General features: G+C 43.3%; 1 protein-coding gene across 1 annotated transcript in view; it reads right to left on the reverse strand.

Moving 5' to 3' along the window:
* Window positions 1-13,854, reverse strand: part of LOC124712263 (ras-like protein family member 10B) — a 148,823-nt gene that overhangs the window by 82,103 nt on the left and 52,866 nt on the right. The window contains exon 2 of the mRNA XM_047242558.1: window positions 1,188-1,389. Within this exon, the coding sequence (XP_047098514.1) occupies window positions 1,188-1,389 (202 nt within the window). The remainder of the gene's footprint in view (window positions 1-1,187; window positions 1,390-13,854) is intronic.

A 13,854-nucleotide genomic window follows, 5' to 3' on the forward strand; every position in this document is an offset into this window, starting at 1 on the left:
GGGTAGAGCCACGGGTCGTAACACATCTGAAATGTAACGTTCACTGTTCAAAGTGCCGTCAATGCGAACAAGAGGTGACCGTACCGTGTAACCAATGGCACCCCATACCATCACGCCGGGTGATACGCCAGTATGGCGATGACGAATACACGCTTCCAATGTGCGTTCACCGCGATGTCGCCAAACACAGATGCGACCATCATGATGCTGTAAACAGAACCTGATTCGTCCGAAAAAATGACGTTTTGCCATTTGTGCACACAGGTTGGTCGTTGAGTACACCATCGCAGGCGCTCCTGTCTGTGATGCAGCGCCAAGGGTAACCGCAGACATGGTCTGCGAGCTGATAGTCCATGCTGCTGCAAATGTCGTCGAATTGTTCGTGCAGATGGTTGTTGTCTTGGGAACGTTCCCATCTGTTGACTCAAGGATCGAGATGTGGCTGCCCAGTCCGTTACAGCCATGCGGATAAGATGCCTGTCATCTCGACTGTTAGTAATACGAAGCCGTTGGGATCCAGCACGGTGTTCCTTATTACCCTCCTGAACCTACTGTGCTAGCAGTCATTGGATCTCGAGCGACGCGAGCAGCAATGTCGCGATACGATAAACCGCAATCGCGGCAGGCTACAATCCGACCTTAATCAAAGTCGTAAACGTGATGGTACGCATTTCTGCTTCTTACACGAGGCATCACAACAACGTTTCACCAGGAAACGCCGGTCAACTGCTGTTTATGTATGAGAAATCGGTTGGAAGCTTTCCTCAAGTCAGTACGTTGTAGGTGTCGCCACCGGCGCCAACCTTGTGTGAATTTTCTGAAAAGGTAATCATTTGCATATCACAGCATCATCTTCCTCTCGGTTAAATTTCGCGTCTGTCGCACGTCATCTTCGTAGTGTAGCAATTTTAATGGCCAGTAGTGTACTTGACCGAGTAGTAGCGGCATTAGGTCTGCTACAGCGATAACGGCAGAGTGTGCAGTCTGCTGACTCCCTGTACTCCATACCGCATCGGCAGAGGATGGAACGGTGGTCGGTCGTCCCGACTGGCCCGTCTGCGGTTAGAACAGTGATGCTGGCTTGTACATTTCTGCTCCAGAGAAACAAAGCCTCGTCTCTGTGTGTAATCGGTTGACTGTGTGGTGTGTTTTCTATGTGGAGAAGCACTATTGTGTTAATTAGTTACCCTGACGATGGAGGTCTTCCCGACGGCGGACGCCCCCAGGAGCGCCACCTTGACGCAGCTGAGGCAGGAGTCCGCCCCCGCGCTTGGGGGCCGAGCCGCGTGGTCTCCGCGGGGCCGGCCGCCTCCGGAAGGTCCTGCGAGCACACGGGAACAAGTCCGAGCTTCATCTCCTGTTTGCGGCACACTCTCATGGTTTGCTATACTGAGGCCACATAACAAAATAACGACAGCACCATCAAACAAAAATAGAAATTCCTTAGTTTAATCGTTCGTAGATCATTTACTTACTTGTTATTTATTTATTTAACCTGATCAGATTTGGCCCTCAGGACCTCTCTTACATTGGCAAAGGGTTTTACACGTACATTACTTTTTGCATCTTTGACTGTTGTACCAAAACATTATGATTGTGAAAAAATACTATGACCACTGTAATTCCACAGGCTTTCGTGGCCGTTGTCACTGAAGTTAAAATCTTACCGGTTATTAGACCACGTCATATTTCTACTAAAATGATCGGCATTTGCCGGCCGAGGTGGGCGAGGGGTTCTAGGCGCTACAGTCTGGAACCACGCGATCGCCACAGTTGCAGGTTCGAATCCTGCCTCGGGCTTGGATGTGTGTGATATCCTTAGGTTAGTTAGGTTTAAGTAGTTCTAAGCTCTAGGGGACTGATGATCACAGCAGTTAAGTCCCATAGTGCTCAGAGCCATTTTTTTGATGGGCGTTTCGACCCCTCTGCTGGGATCTTCCTCAGCATCTTATGGTGTCCACTATTGCTAGAACACTGTCAGAGACGAGTGTCACGTCCTCTTATAAAGGGGAGTTTTCTCGCGTTCGTGCTGGAGAAGTGATATTATTGGTTAAAATTCATATGGCTACCATTGGTGGGCCATAGTCATATGCTAATATCCCGCTCTGATGCAGAAGAAGTGGCATTGTTGGCTAATCTCCTGTAGATATCATTGGCGGCCCATCGTCACTGAATAGAAAGGCACTATTCCACACTTACACTGGAAAACGGCTATTGGTTGGTCGTCATCACTGGCTGGATTCGAAAAGGACAGAGCATGAGAGGCAGACTGTTTACCCAAAATATTATTGTCCGCCGAAGTGATTTGCAGCGCGTTGTTTATGTTGGTCGCACACCGCGGCCGCGTATTCACTTTCTTGATGGCGTGGAGCTACGATGCCGGAAGCCTATAGCCGCCTTCTCTATTGAAATTATATGCATTCTTGGAAATTTCAACCACTTCTCGGACTTTCCTTCTATAAATGTTTGTTTCCTTAGCCAGGAGATTCAGCGAAGACGCTCAGTCTGCAGGTATCACTTGAAGATGACGGCAAGGAACGCTGTCAAAATATCGTGGTTTGAAAACGACTGCACCCGGCTGGAGACCCGAGAACAGTGCAAACAGTTAATTCGCCGGGAAAGCCTAAGATCACACATCATAACGTTCTGGTTGTCGGCGAAGAGATCGGCCCCGTTCACGCGCCATGCCACTGTGGAACGTGACATTGCGTGCCTTGCTGACCTATTAAATGTAACTGCAACTGCACCCGCCGTTTCGCGTAGGTTCTTTCTTTCCTGTTCTACATCTACATCTACATGGTTACTCAGAAATTCACACTTAAGTGCCTGGCAGAGGGTTCATCGAACCATTTTCATACTACTTCTCTACCATTCCACTCTCGAATGGCGAGTGGGAAAAATGAACACCTAAATCTTTCGGTTCGAGCTCTGATTTCTGTTATTTTATTATGAAGATCATTTCTCCCTACGTAGGTGAGTGTTAACAAAAATTTCGCATTCGGAAGAGAAAGATGGTGATTGAAATTTCGTAAATAGATCTCGCCGCAAAGAAAACCGCGGTTGTTTCAGTGACTGCCACCCCAACACGCTTATCGTATCAATGACACTCTCACCACTGTTGCGCGATAACACGAAACAGGCCGCGTTCTTTGCCCTTTTTAGATGTCCTCCGTCAATCCTACCTGGTAAGGATCCCACACCGCAGAGAAATATTCCAGCAGAGGACGGACAAGTGTAATATAGGCTGTCTCTTTAGTGGGTTTTTCGCATCTTCTAAGTGTTCTGCCAACAAAGCGCAGCATTTGTTTCGCCTTCCCCACAATATCCTCTATATGGTGTTTCCAATTTAAGTTGATCGTAATCGTAATTCCTAGGTATTTAGTCGAATTGACAGCCCTTAGATTTGTGCGATTTATCGTATACCCAAAATTTATCGGATTTATTTTAGTACCCATGTGAATGACCTCGCACTTTCTTTGTTTAGTGCCAATTGCCACTTTTTGCACCATACAGAAGTTCTCTCTAGATCATTTTGTAACTTAAATTGATCATTTGATGATTTTACTAGACGGTAAATTACAGCATCATCTGAAAACAATCTAAGGGGGCTGCTCAGATTATCATCTAGATCATTGATGTAAATCAGAAACAGCAGAGGGCCTATGACACTACCTTGCGGAACACCAGGTACGACTTCTGTTGTACTCGATGATTAACGTCTATCACTACGAACTGTGATCTCTTTGAAAGGAAATCACGAATACAGTCACAAAACTGAGACGATTCTCCATATGCACGCAATTTGATTAATAGTCGCTTGTGAGGAACGGTATCAAAAGCCTTCTGGAAATCTAGGAATATGGTATCGATCTGAGATCCCTTGTCGACAGCACACATTACTTCATGGGAATAATGTGTTGCACAAGAACGATGTTTTCTGAATCCGTGTTGGTTATTTATCAATAAGTCATTTTCTTCAAGGTGATTCATAATGTTCGAGTACAGTATATGCTCTAAAATCCTACTGCAAATTGAGCTCAGTGATATGGATCTGTAATTCAATGGGTTATTCCTATTTCCTTTCTTCACTGTTGGTGTGACCTGTGTTATTTTCCAGTCTTTAGGAACAGGCCTTTCGTCAAGTGAGCGGTTGTATATGATTGCTAAGAAAGGCGCTATTGTGTCTGCATACTTTGAAAGGAACATGATTGTTATACCATCTGGACCGGAAGACTTGCCTTTCTTAAGTGATTTGAGTTGTTTCGCAACACCTAAGAAAAAAATGGTTCAATTGGCTCTGAGCACTATGGGACTCAACATCTGAGGTCATCAGTCCCCTAGAACTTAGAACTACTTAAACTTAACTAACCCAAGGACATCACACACACCCATGCCCGAGGCAGGATTCGAACCTGCGACCATAGCAATCACGCGGTTCCGGACTGAAGTGCCTAGAACCGCACGGCCACCACGGCCGGCAACACCTAAGTTATCTATTTTTATGTCACTCATGCTAACAGCTGTTCTGGTTTCGAATTCTGGAATATTTATTTCATCTTCTTTCGTGAAGGAATTACGGAAAACTGTATTTAGTAACTCCGCTGCACTGTTGCACAGTATAGCGCTAATCTGCTACTATAGTTGACCATGGTCTACCCCGTCTCCTTCGGGCAGCAGTGTTCATATATCTGAATGCTCCTCATACCCTTGAAACTATGCTATGAGCAATATCAAACTCCTGGGCTACATTCGTCACTTTTCGTCCTCCTTCCAGTTTCCCAATGATTGTTCCCCATGTAAAGTCTTCCAAATGTTGTCTCTGGGCCATGTTGTAATGAATACCATCACAGTGTGTGTTAACGGTTCGCTCATTGACACACACTGTCTTTCCCTGTTGCCTGAACTGCCTCATGTTGTAGCCTCAGCCCCATTCGGCGCTATAGTCGCGCTGATCTCACTCCACGTGCTTTGCTACTTACTGTGTACGACTGGGAGACTTCTCGCAACACGCTTCCGTACCCTCGTTCATTTCCGCCGAGTAGTTAATATGTTTTGTTAAATTATCTACCTCGTGCTTAGGTGTTGCAGAGCAGCGAAATTATGTCAGGGGTTTTTCTAGGCTGTTGGTTATTACTTAGAGACAAACGAAACATTGACAGAGGACTTTCACATTAGCACCTCAGTGGTGATGGCTATCGGGAGGCGATTCGTGGTAAGCGGCAGGTGTACTTGTCGTGTGCATGTGGGATAGTCAAGCGGCAATTGCGAAGCGGCTTGTTCTTTGCATGAAGATGGCAGACACTGTATGAACGGCCGAGGCCCAAGTTGTCCTGAACAGAAGTGTGCTGGCTGTGAGTAACTCACAGTCACTGTATTAGAGATGAAGCACTGAGCGACCTCCAAGCAGTACTTGGAGTGCCTCAACGACTCCCCATATTGCTAAATTTGGCCTGGGTGTGTCCTTACACCTGAATGGCCATGCAGGATTCGTCATCTCTCCAATAAAATCATTTCTTACCAACTTCTGTTGCTGTTTTCTGACGCTCTATTTTCTCATGCTAAAAGAAACACACGTTTTCTCAATAATCTTTCGCTCTGAAAGCTATCCTTTGTGTGGTTTACTTTGCCAACATCCACCTAGCTCCGTATATTGTTGGGCCGTACATTTTCTTCTTATTCTTCATGATCATCATTTGGTATTCTGCCTGTTGGCAGGTCCCTGACACCATCTCACCCTGTTCCAGGTCAACTACTTCGTAGTCTGGTACCTTCCTCATTCAACATCATCCAGAATTTTTATTCTTGTTTTTCCTATTTACTTCCATCCTTCCATTGTAGGTTCAATAGCAGTTGCCAGAATTCCTTTTCCTCGCAGTGTATCTCCCGTATAGTTTGCTTTCCTTTTGCTAAACAGATTGAGTGAGTTCTTTGCTTCTTTGTATCTTCCAGAGCTTCAGAGTTCATGACTTTATTCATCCATTTTATTTTCTCGGTTCCCGCCCCTCCAGTACCAAGTGCTCCGATTTTGTCTCCTTTTCTATTCTTCAGTGCACAGTTTTCAAATCTATTCTGAAAAACACCCCTAACGAAATATCTGACCAAATTTTTCTTAACTCCAACCCCAATTTGCTGCATATAACTGGGCATCCCACTGCCTATGTGGAAAATAACTGGACACTACCAGATTAATTTCGTAAGCAGTACATGGTGTGTCTCTCCACGTGAAAGTGTCCAAAGTTAAAACTTCCCCTCACTCGGAACTCCAGGAGGCGAACACATTGTAAGCAAACATATTAAGTGTGACAATCGCTGAACTATATGAAATAAAATCGTCGTAACCTCCGAAAGATTTGCTTCTGGATATTAAAACTGCATGGTTTGCCTCGGGGTATGATGAGAGTTGTTGTCGGCCTTGTTGTTCGTCAATAAACAAAATTGGCGCGTTTGGGGGACTGAGAATCCGCATTTCGCGATCGAGAACTCTCTTCACCCTCAACGAGTGAACGGAATAATCGGTGCGGTATTACTTGATGTCACGGTGACCACCGAACGGTACGTGAAGGTTTTGGAAAATGTTTTCATCCCCATTATCCAAAGTGAACCTGATTTCGATAAGATGTGGTTCATTCAAGACGGACCTCGATCCCATCGAAGCAGGAGTGTTCGATGTCCTGGAGGAGCACTTTGGGGACGGCATTCTGGCTCTGGGGTACTCAGAGGCCGTTGGCACGGTTGTCGATTGCCGCCATATTCTCCGGATCTGAATGCGTGGGACTCCTTTTTGTGGGGCTATATTAAAGACAAGATGTGCAACAATAAGCCCAAAACTATTGCTAAGCTGAAAACAGCCATTCAGGAGGTCATCGACAGAATCAATGTTCCGACACTTCGGCGAGTCATGCAGAATTTTTCTGTTCGTCTGCGCCACATGATCGTCAATGGTGGCACCTATATAGAACATGTCATAACCTGAATCCGAATATCTGAAGTGAGGTTTACATGTCGAATAAAGTGTATCTACGCCGTAGTTCGTAACTAATTTACTTTTTTTTCATATAATTCAATAACTTTCACCCTGTATGAAAGGAAGGAGTAGAGAATGAAGTAAGGGAAGATAAGGGTTGGACCACGAAATGTCCACGCCCTGCTACTAGCAGGAAAGATGAAGATGCAAAACAGGAGATGAAAAGAAACAGATGAGATGCACTTGGCATGTGTGAAATAAGATGGGAGAGAACGGAGAGGTAGAAATCGAAGATTACAAACTTTTCTTCTCTGGGGAAATCAAGAACGTAGAAAACCGAATGGGACTACTGTAAGGACGGAAACTAAAAGGTAAGGTAATAAAGTTACACACTGTTGATGAGAGATTGATGATGATACGACTGCAGTGTATTGATAAAGATGTGGTATTATTGCAGGCATACGTACCCACTAGTCAGCGTAGAGATGAGAAGGTGGAAGGATATTATGAGAAGATTCAAGAACTTATCGAGAAAGAAAGTAGAAGTGCCTGCATTATTGTTAACGGGGACTGGAATACAGCGGCCGAGCAGTTGTAGGCGCTTCAGTCCGGAACCGCGCTACTGCTACGGTGGCAGGTTCTAATCCTGCCTCGGGCATGGATGTGTGTGAAGTCCTTAGGTTAGTTAGGTTTAAGTAGTTCTAAGTCCTAGGGGACTGATGACATCAGCTCTTAAGTCCCATAGTGCTCAGAGCCATTTGAACCATTTTTTTGGAATACAGCGGTGGGCGAAGAAAGAGATAAATAGAAAGAGGAGATTATTATGTGGAAAACTGGTTATAAGTCTGAGGAAAAGGTTTGGCAAGTGTTTTGTCCGGAGTGTGGCACTCTATAGTGCAGAAACATGGACACTGAGTCGAGAGGATGAGAAAAGGCTAGAAGTAATTGAGATGTGGATGTGGAGGAGAATGGAGAGAATAAGCTGGGTGGAAACAGTAAACCAGGCAAGAATGGTGAAACGTGTTGGTGAGAGGAGACGACTGCTACAGGTTATAAGCAAAGGAAGAACTGGATGGGATATTCGGTGAGACGGGAGCGCCTGCTAACAGTCGGTTTGGAAGGTCTGGTTTGAGATAGGAGAATGAGAGGAAGGAGGAGATACAAAACGATAGACAACATAGAGGTAGTCACGCAGACCTGGAGAGTATGGCAGAAGGCAGGAGAGCATCGAGAGTTACCACGTGAAAACCTGTCTTTGGACAGAACACTGATGACGACGAGTTCTCCGTTAGCGAACACCAGAAAATTGCTGTGCCTCGGCTTGTCGCCAACCAGTCAGACACCAGTCTCCAGCGGGTGGCCTATACAAAAGGCTGCAGGGACTACGTGAGTAAATGCGACAGAGGCATCGAGTAGGATGGCCACCAGGAGTCGAAATCACCGCGGACTTACTTGCTTCCGTAGAGACACGCGTGCGCAAATAGTTCTGACAGTATCCACGCACATCCACCGTATTTAGGCCAGTGGTCATCAGTGCCAGGCCACTTCATTCTCAGAGACCTCTCTGGCCCAGGGGCCAACCGAGTGGTGGTTCATCAGTCAACGTCTCGCTTAGGAACTATCGCGCATGGAGGATCATCGACGACCATTATCCTGCCAGAAGCCAGCGCCAATCGGAGCAGTCAGTTCCGTCGTCGGACCCCGCCGAGAAGTGGATTTCTTCTGCAACACAGATTTGTGTGGAGATAGGTATTGGGGCTCTCTCCATGTTGCGCTTTTAAACTTTCAATTCCTTCTGTACGAGGGCAATGACTTCATCTGTGGTTATTCAGGCTCTGTCCTTCAGTTAAGTGTACATTGTGTCTCTGTGTGGAGACCAACACCAAACAGTGAACTACTAATTGGGCTACTAACTTTGAAACATTCATAGTGAACCCACAGTTTGAACGTTTGGTTATTTCGATCTTGGCCTTCTGCCAGTTAATCATTTATTGCCTCTCTTTTAGGACTTGAATTACCAAGCGAACTTTCATTTCTGTATAAATGAAGCTCCCGAAAGGGGACTTGAGTTTGATTTCAATCCATATTATTGCTTACGGACTGAGAAAGTTGCTTTTTATGTGTTTATGAGAAATCTGACGAACTTGGTATGCAGTGTTTATCTCTGTGCGCCGCCACCGGCACGGGACATATCAAAATATCTGTAGGGGATACCTGGGCACGTTTATGCACGTAGCACGTTTGCGCAAAGCACTTTTCTCGGGATACATTCTTGCTAGAGAGTTACCAACGATGGAAGAATAGTACTGCTATCTACCGTGGGCTCTTAAAAAGTTGATGGCACCAACTGAGTCAACGTTTGGTGCGAGGTGCATATTTGTATTCCTATGAAAAGTGAGTAAATTTTGTTATTCAATTATCGAAGCTCCTAAGGAGCATACTTTTGGAACTGAGAACAGATAAATGTGTGTTACATTACTGGAGGTTATTCTACTTTACAAGGTACATTTGTATAATTTCAAACCCTGACAGCTACTACTGTTTTTTGAAACCTAATTCAAACATGGTGATAAGGTATGTTTACACACTTCTGTTGGGCTACGTTAATGCAATATTGCCTTTATACTTACTGCTTGAAACGACACAACCAATCAGAAGCAAATCGAGAATAGGTCCAGTGCCATAGATATAAAAGGTGGACTCGCGATGATTGTCCATAGGAAACATTATTTTTTTGTAAGCACAAATTTCAACTTGGACAATGATGATGAATAGGCGTTTCATTCGCATTCAACTCTATGTAGGCCATACTACGCTAACAGTTCGAAATTTGCCTAAAAATGTTTACTGCCAGATAAATTGTCGTATTTTACCGCGTATTTTGTTGCAAATAAGCCTTTAATTTCATCTACTGCCAATAAAAAACTGTTTGAAAATTTAAGTACTGTGTTTCGTTTGCTCATTATTGTGTTCTGCCATATGCATAAACCCCCATTGGTGCATAAACTTGTCCCATACCTGGGAAATGTTTATGCACTCAACTTGGATAAATTATTTTGCCCAATTAAATGCAATGTTTAGTTAGCAGTACATATATGCCAAGTTATACTTTAACAACCATGTTGTTGGACTGAACAGTTTTAAAGACGATAAATCTAACCAAAAAGATTTAAAAAATTACTAAAAGAAATCCGCGTAAATGTGCCCCAGTCTCCCCTACTGTGCAACCTGTACAATCTAATCTTTCACAACGACGCTCTTCCATAAAATATTCTCAGACTTCTCGCACATCAGTTCTGGAGAAAACCTCGAGCTTTCGATAATAACCACCATCACCTTTGTCACGAGCAGCTGCCTATCTTGACTGGTCTACTGATTTCCCAATAGAGGTGCCGTCACTCCCGTAGGGACGTAAAGAATGCGGTGAGAGAAATTTGGACATCTTATACACTACACATTAGGCTCATCTGTTGGATATTATAACTGATGTACGATGTACGGTACAACATCAAGTCTTGTCCAAGTTCCCTCGGAACTGCTCCTCAATCTCTTTCCAAAGGGCACCTGAAGAGTCATTGCACAGCGAGGTATCTCAGTGTCTCCCGAGCATCCTACTTAGCGTAGACACACATGTACTTTAGACTGATGCCAAGTATAAAAATTCCAATACGAGATTCTTAATTACATTTGGAACATTCTGAAAGGAATTTTGATGGTTTTGTCCTCAGATTTGCTAGTGTGAATGAGGCGTGGTACATGCATTGGGTAGATACTGTTGGCCCCACATCAAAGCAGAAAGATTCGTTTACATCTGCTGGAAATATTATGTGCGGTGTCGTTCGAAATATGAAAGACATTCTGCTAACTCATTTCCTAGCAAAAGATAAAAACATATCTCACATACAATAAACACATCTTGTGGACTAACTGGATTTGCAATAGAAAATAACGTTCTTATCAAGAAGGTAAACGTGCCAACAATTAGTAATTGGCACTAGTATAAGGCCAACCGAACTGACTTCCACTTATTCCAATTTCTAAGGAAATTTGAGGTTCGAATCCTGCCTCGGGCATGGATGTGTGCGATGTCCTTAGGTTAGTTAGGTTTAAGGAGCTCTAAGTTCTAGGGGACTGATGACCTCTGAAGTTAAGAGCTCAGAGCCATTTGAACCATTTTTTTTTAATTTGAGGCTTCATAACTTCATTAGTCCATTAAATAGATTATAGAATTCATTGGTACGTATTTTGTACACTTTCCAGACTAGCACTTCAGTCGTGGAATCAACTCAATAGAAAAGTCGAACAAAGGTCGCTGGTCGCTGACATAATAATTGCATATTTCATGTCAGGAAGTATGTCTTCCATTTCTCGCCTTGCTCTCCTGTACGAGCACAGCCCCACGAGGCATAGCCTGTATTAGAGGAGACGAAGCCGGCTGCCGAGTGGAGGACGACAACTGGAATTAAATCTGTGGGGACAGAACTGGCTGCCAAGTGGGGCCGTAGCGCCCTGTACTAATGGAGCTACACCCCTAATGGCGACGTGGGGAGGGGTGAGGCAGAACGGAAGGGACCAATCTGCACGCAGTATCCCGCTAGTAGTTTCCGCACTACCGCTTGACGTCGCCACTGTCCTCGCTGGCAAACTCTCCTCACGCTGGTGGGAGCAACGCTTGCGCAAATTAAAAACTTAAGCGAGAAAACACACTAACATAACCTAACCTAACATACTCGTTGGCGTCCTCTTTGTCTCGCACACGGCATTTTAGTGTGTATCGGAATTTCCTTTCAGACAAATTACGTTTTTAGGTATCACTTTGCACTGAGTGATACTAAGGTCATAACTATAGATTATGAAGATGTGTGAAACAATTGAGAGGCACGAAAATGAAAATTTCACTGTGCAGCGGAGTATCGTTCGCTGATATGAGACTGCCCAGACCAAATGACAAACACAAGAACAAAATTTACTAGTCCTGCAAGTTTCGCAGGAGAACTTCCGTCAAGATTGTAAGATAGGAGATGAGATAAAGCTCTGAGGAGGGGTCGAGAATCTTGTGTGGCTCAGTCGGCTGGGCACTTGATCGCGACTGACAAAGGTCCGGGTTCGAGCCTCCGTCTACCACACAATTGAGAGACATACTGGACTAAACGAGAGACAATTTCAGCATTTTGGAAAGTAAGATCGTATACGGTAACCATAGATGAAACAGACAATTGTTTCACAAGGATAAACATGCCAAGAGCAATAGCTGTTGCAGATACGAAGAAACCGAAAGAAAATAATATATCTATTGCATCGAGGCAGCCAGTGAACAAAATGGTAGATGTCCAACTAAACGATAACAGCAAGTTGACATAATTTGCTGAGTTTAACGAAATTATTGGTAAATATCTTTGTGCAGGTGTGGAAAGGTATACTGAAAATTTTGAGAACAGAAACGACTGAAAGCAATGAAATCATGAAGAAAAGGAAAGGCAGTAACTTTTATTGAGTAGGCACCACATTTCAACATTTAATCATAGCCAAAATAGCAACTCCATTCCTATTTCCCATACTAACGAGAAGATTATTGTATTGCGTATATACTATGTGATATTTTACATTTTGGAACTTTCCCCTCTGGTACATTATTTTAACAATTTTGTTTTTATTTTATCTCTGTTAGCTCTTTTTTATGTACAATATAGACCTCCGAAATTGTTAGTCCACTTCTACTTTTCTTCTTTTGTCAACGTTATATGTCTGCACACACTAGCTGTCGAAACATCTCGAACAGCTTTGTAAACCTAAGCGAATGGAAACGTAATCTATGAATACGCTGTCATTTGTATAGATATGACAATTTTTCTAGGTAATTATCCTTCCGCTAATTTCGTAACGATAATATCGTGTGCTTTTGTACGCAGGTAATCACTGGAGCACGGCTAAAAAAGACGAAATTGGTCATGAAACGAAGAACAATTTAAATAAATAATAGCCCTAGTGGGAAATGCCGCAATAACTTCTTTAAATGTTTGTACCGTTTAAGAGACGACTTACAAACAATTTTAAGTACTAACAAAAATATTGAGATTCAAGAAGAGACATTAGATATGTATAATTAAAGCTGGTGACAAATTAAAAAAAGGAAACTTGAAAAATTACTTGCATAAAGTTTTTAAAAGAAGAAAATTCCCCAAAATAATGTTGCAATTGAAGCGGAACGCACAAGCCGTAAGAAACTATAAATCTATCAGCTTCTTTACAGTAATGTACAAGATATTCACTAAAATTATTACGAGTCTTAAATTAAAAACATTAAAGTTTAATCGAGAAATGGAAAGCTGAGTTTAGAAGACCATTAGCAGGTCGCGAACGATATTATAGAACGGAGCAGTTAGAATAGGAATTTCTTTAGCACTTCAATTGCGATTCAAGGGTATTGACAGTGTATCTGACTCTGTTACGACGAAATGTGTGCTAACAGTGCTTGAGGAATAATGCACTGTATCGGCCTATATTAGTACGATGAAAAATATACAGGCAATATTAGTACTTCCATTAGACTTAATCAGTACAGTAAGAATTTAAAAATAGGAAGTGGAATCCATAAATAGATTCTATTCGCTGAAACTAATCTCAGGAGTCATATAAGAAGTTTTGATATTCCAAAAAAGATAAAATGAAGAAATGATGTGGAAAAAGTAATTCATGTTAGTTTTTGGGGTTCGTGCCTCGTTGTTGTTGTGGTCTTCAGTCCTGAGACTGGTTTGATGCAGCTCTCCATGCTACTCTATCCTGTGCAAGCTTTTTCATCTCCCAGTACCTACTGCAACCTACATCCTTCTGAATCTGCTTAGTGTATTCATCTCTTGGTCTCCCTCTACGATTTTTACCCTCCACGCTGC

This window comes from Schistocerca piceifrons, chromosome 8 (genome assembly GCF_021461385.2).
Source record: "Schistocerca piceifrons isolate TAMUIC-IGC-003096 chromosome 8, iqSchPice1.1, whole genome shotgun sequence".
Taxonomy (NCBI): domain Eukaryota; kingdom Metazoa; phylum Arthropoda; class Insecta; order Orthoptera; family Acrididae; genus Schistocerca; species Schistocerca piceifrons.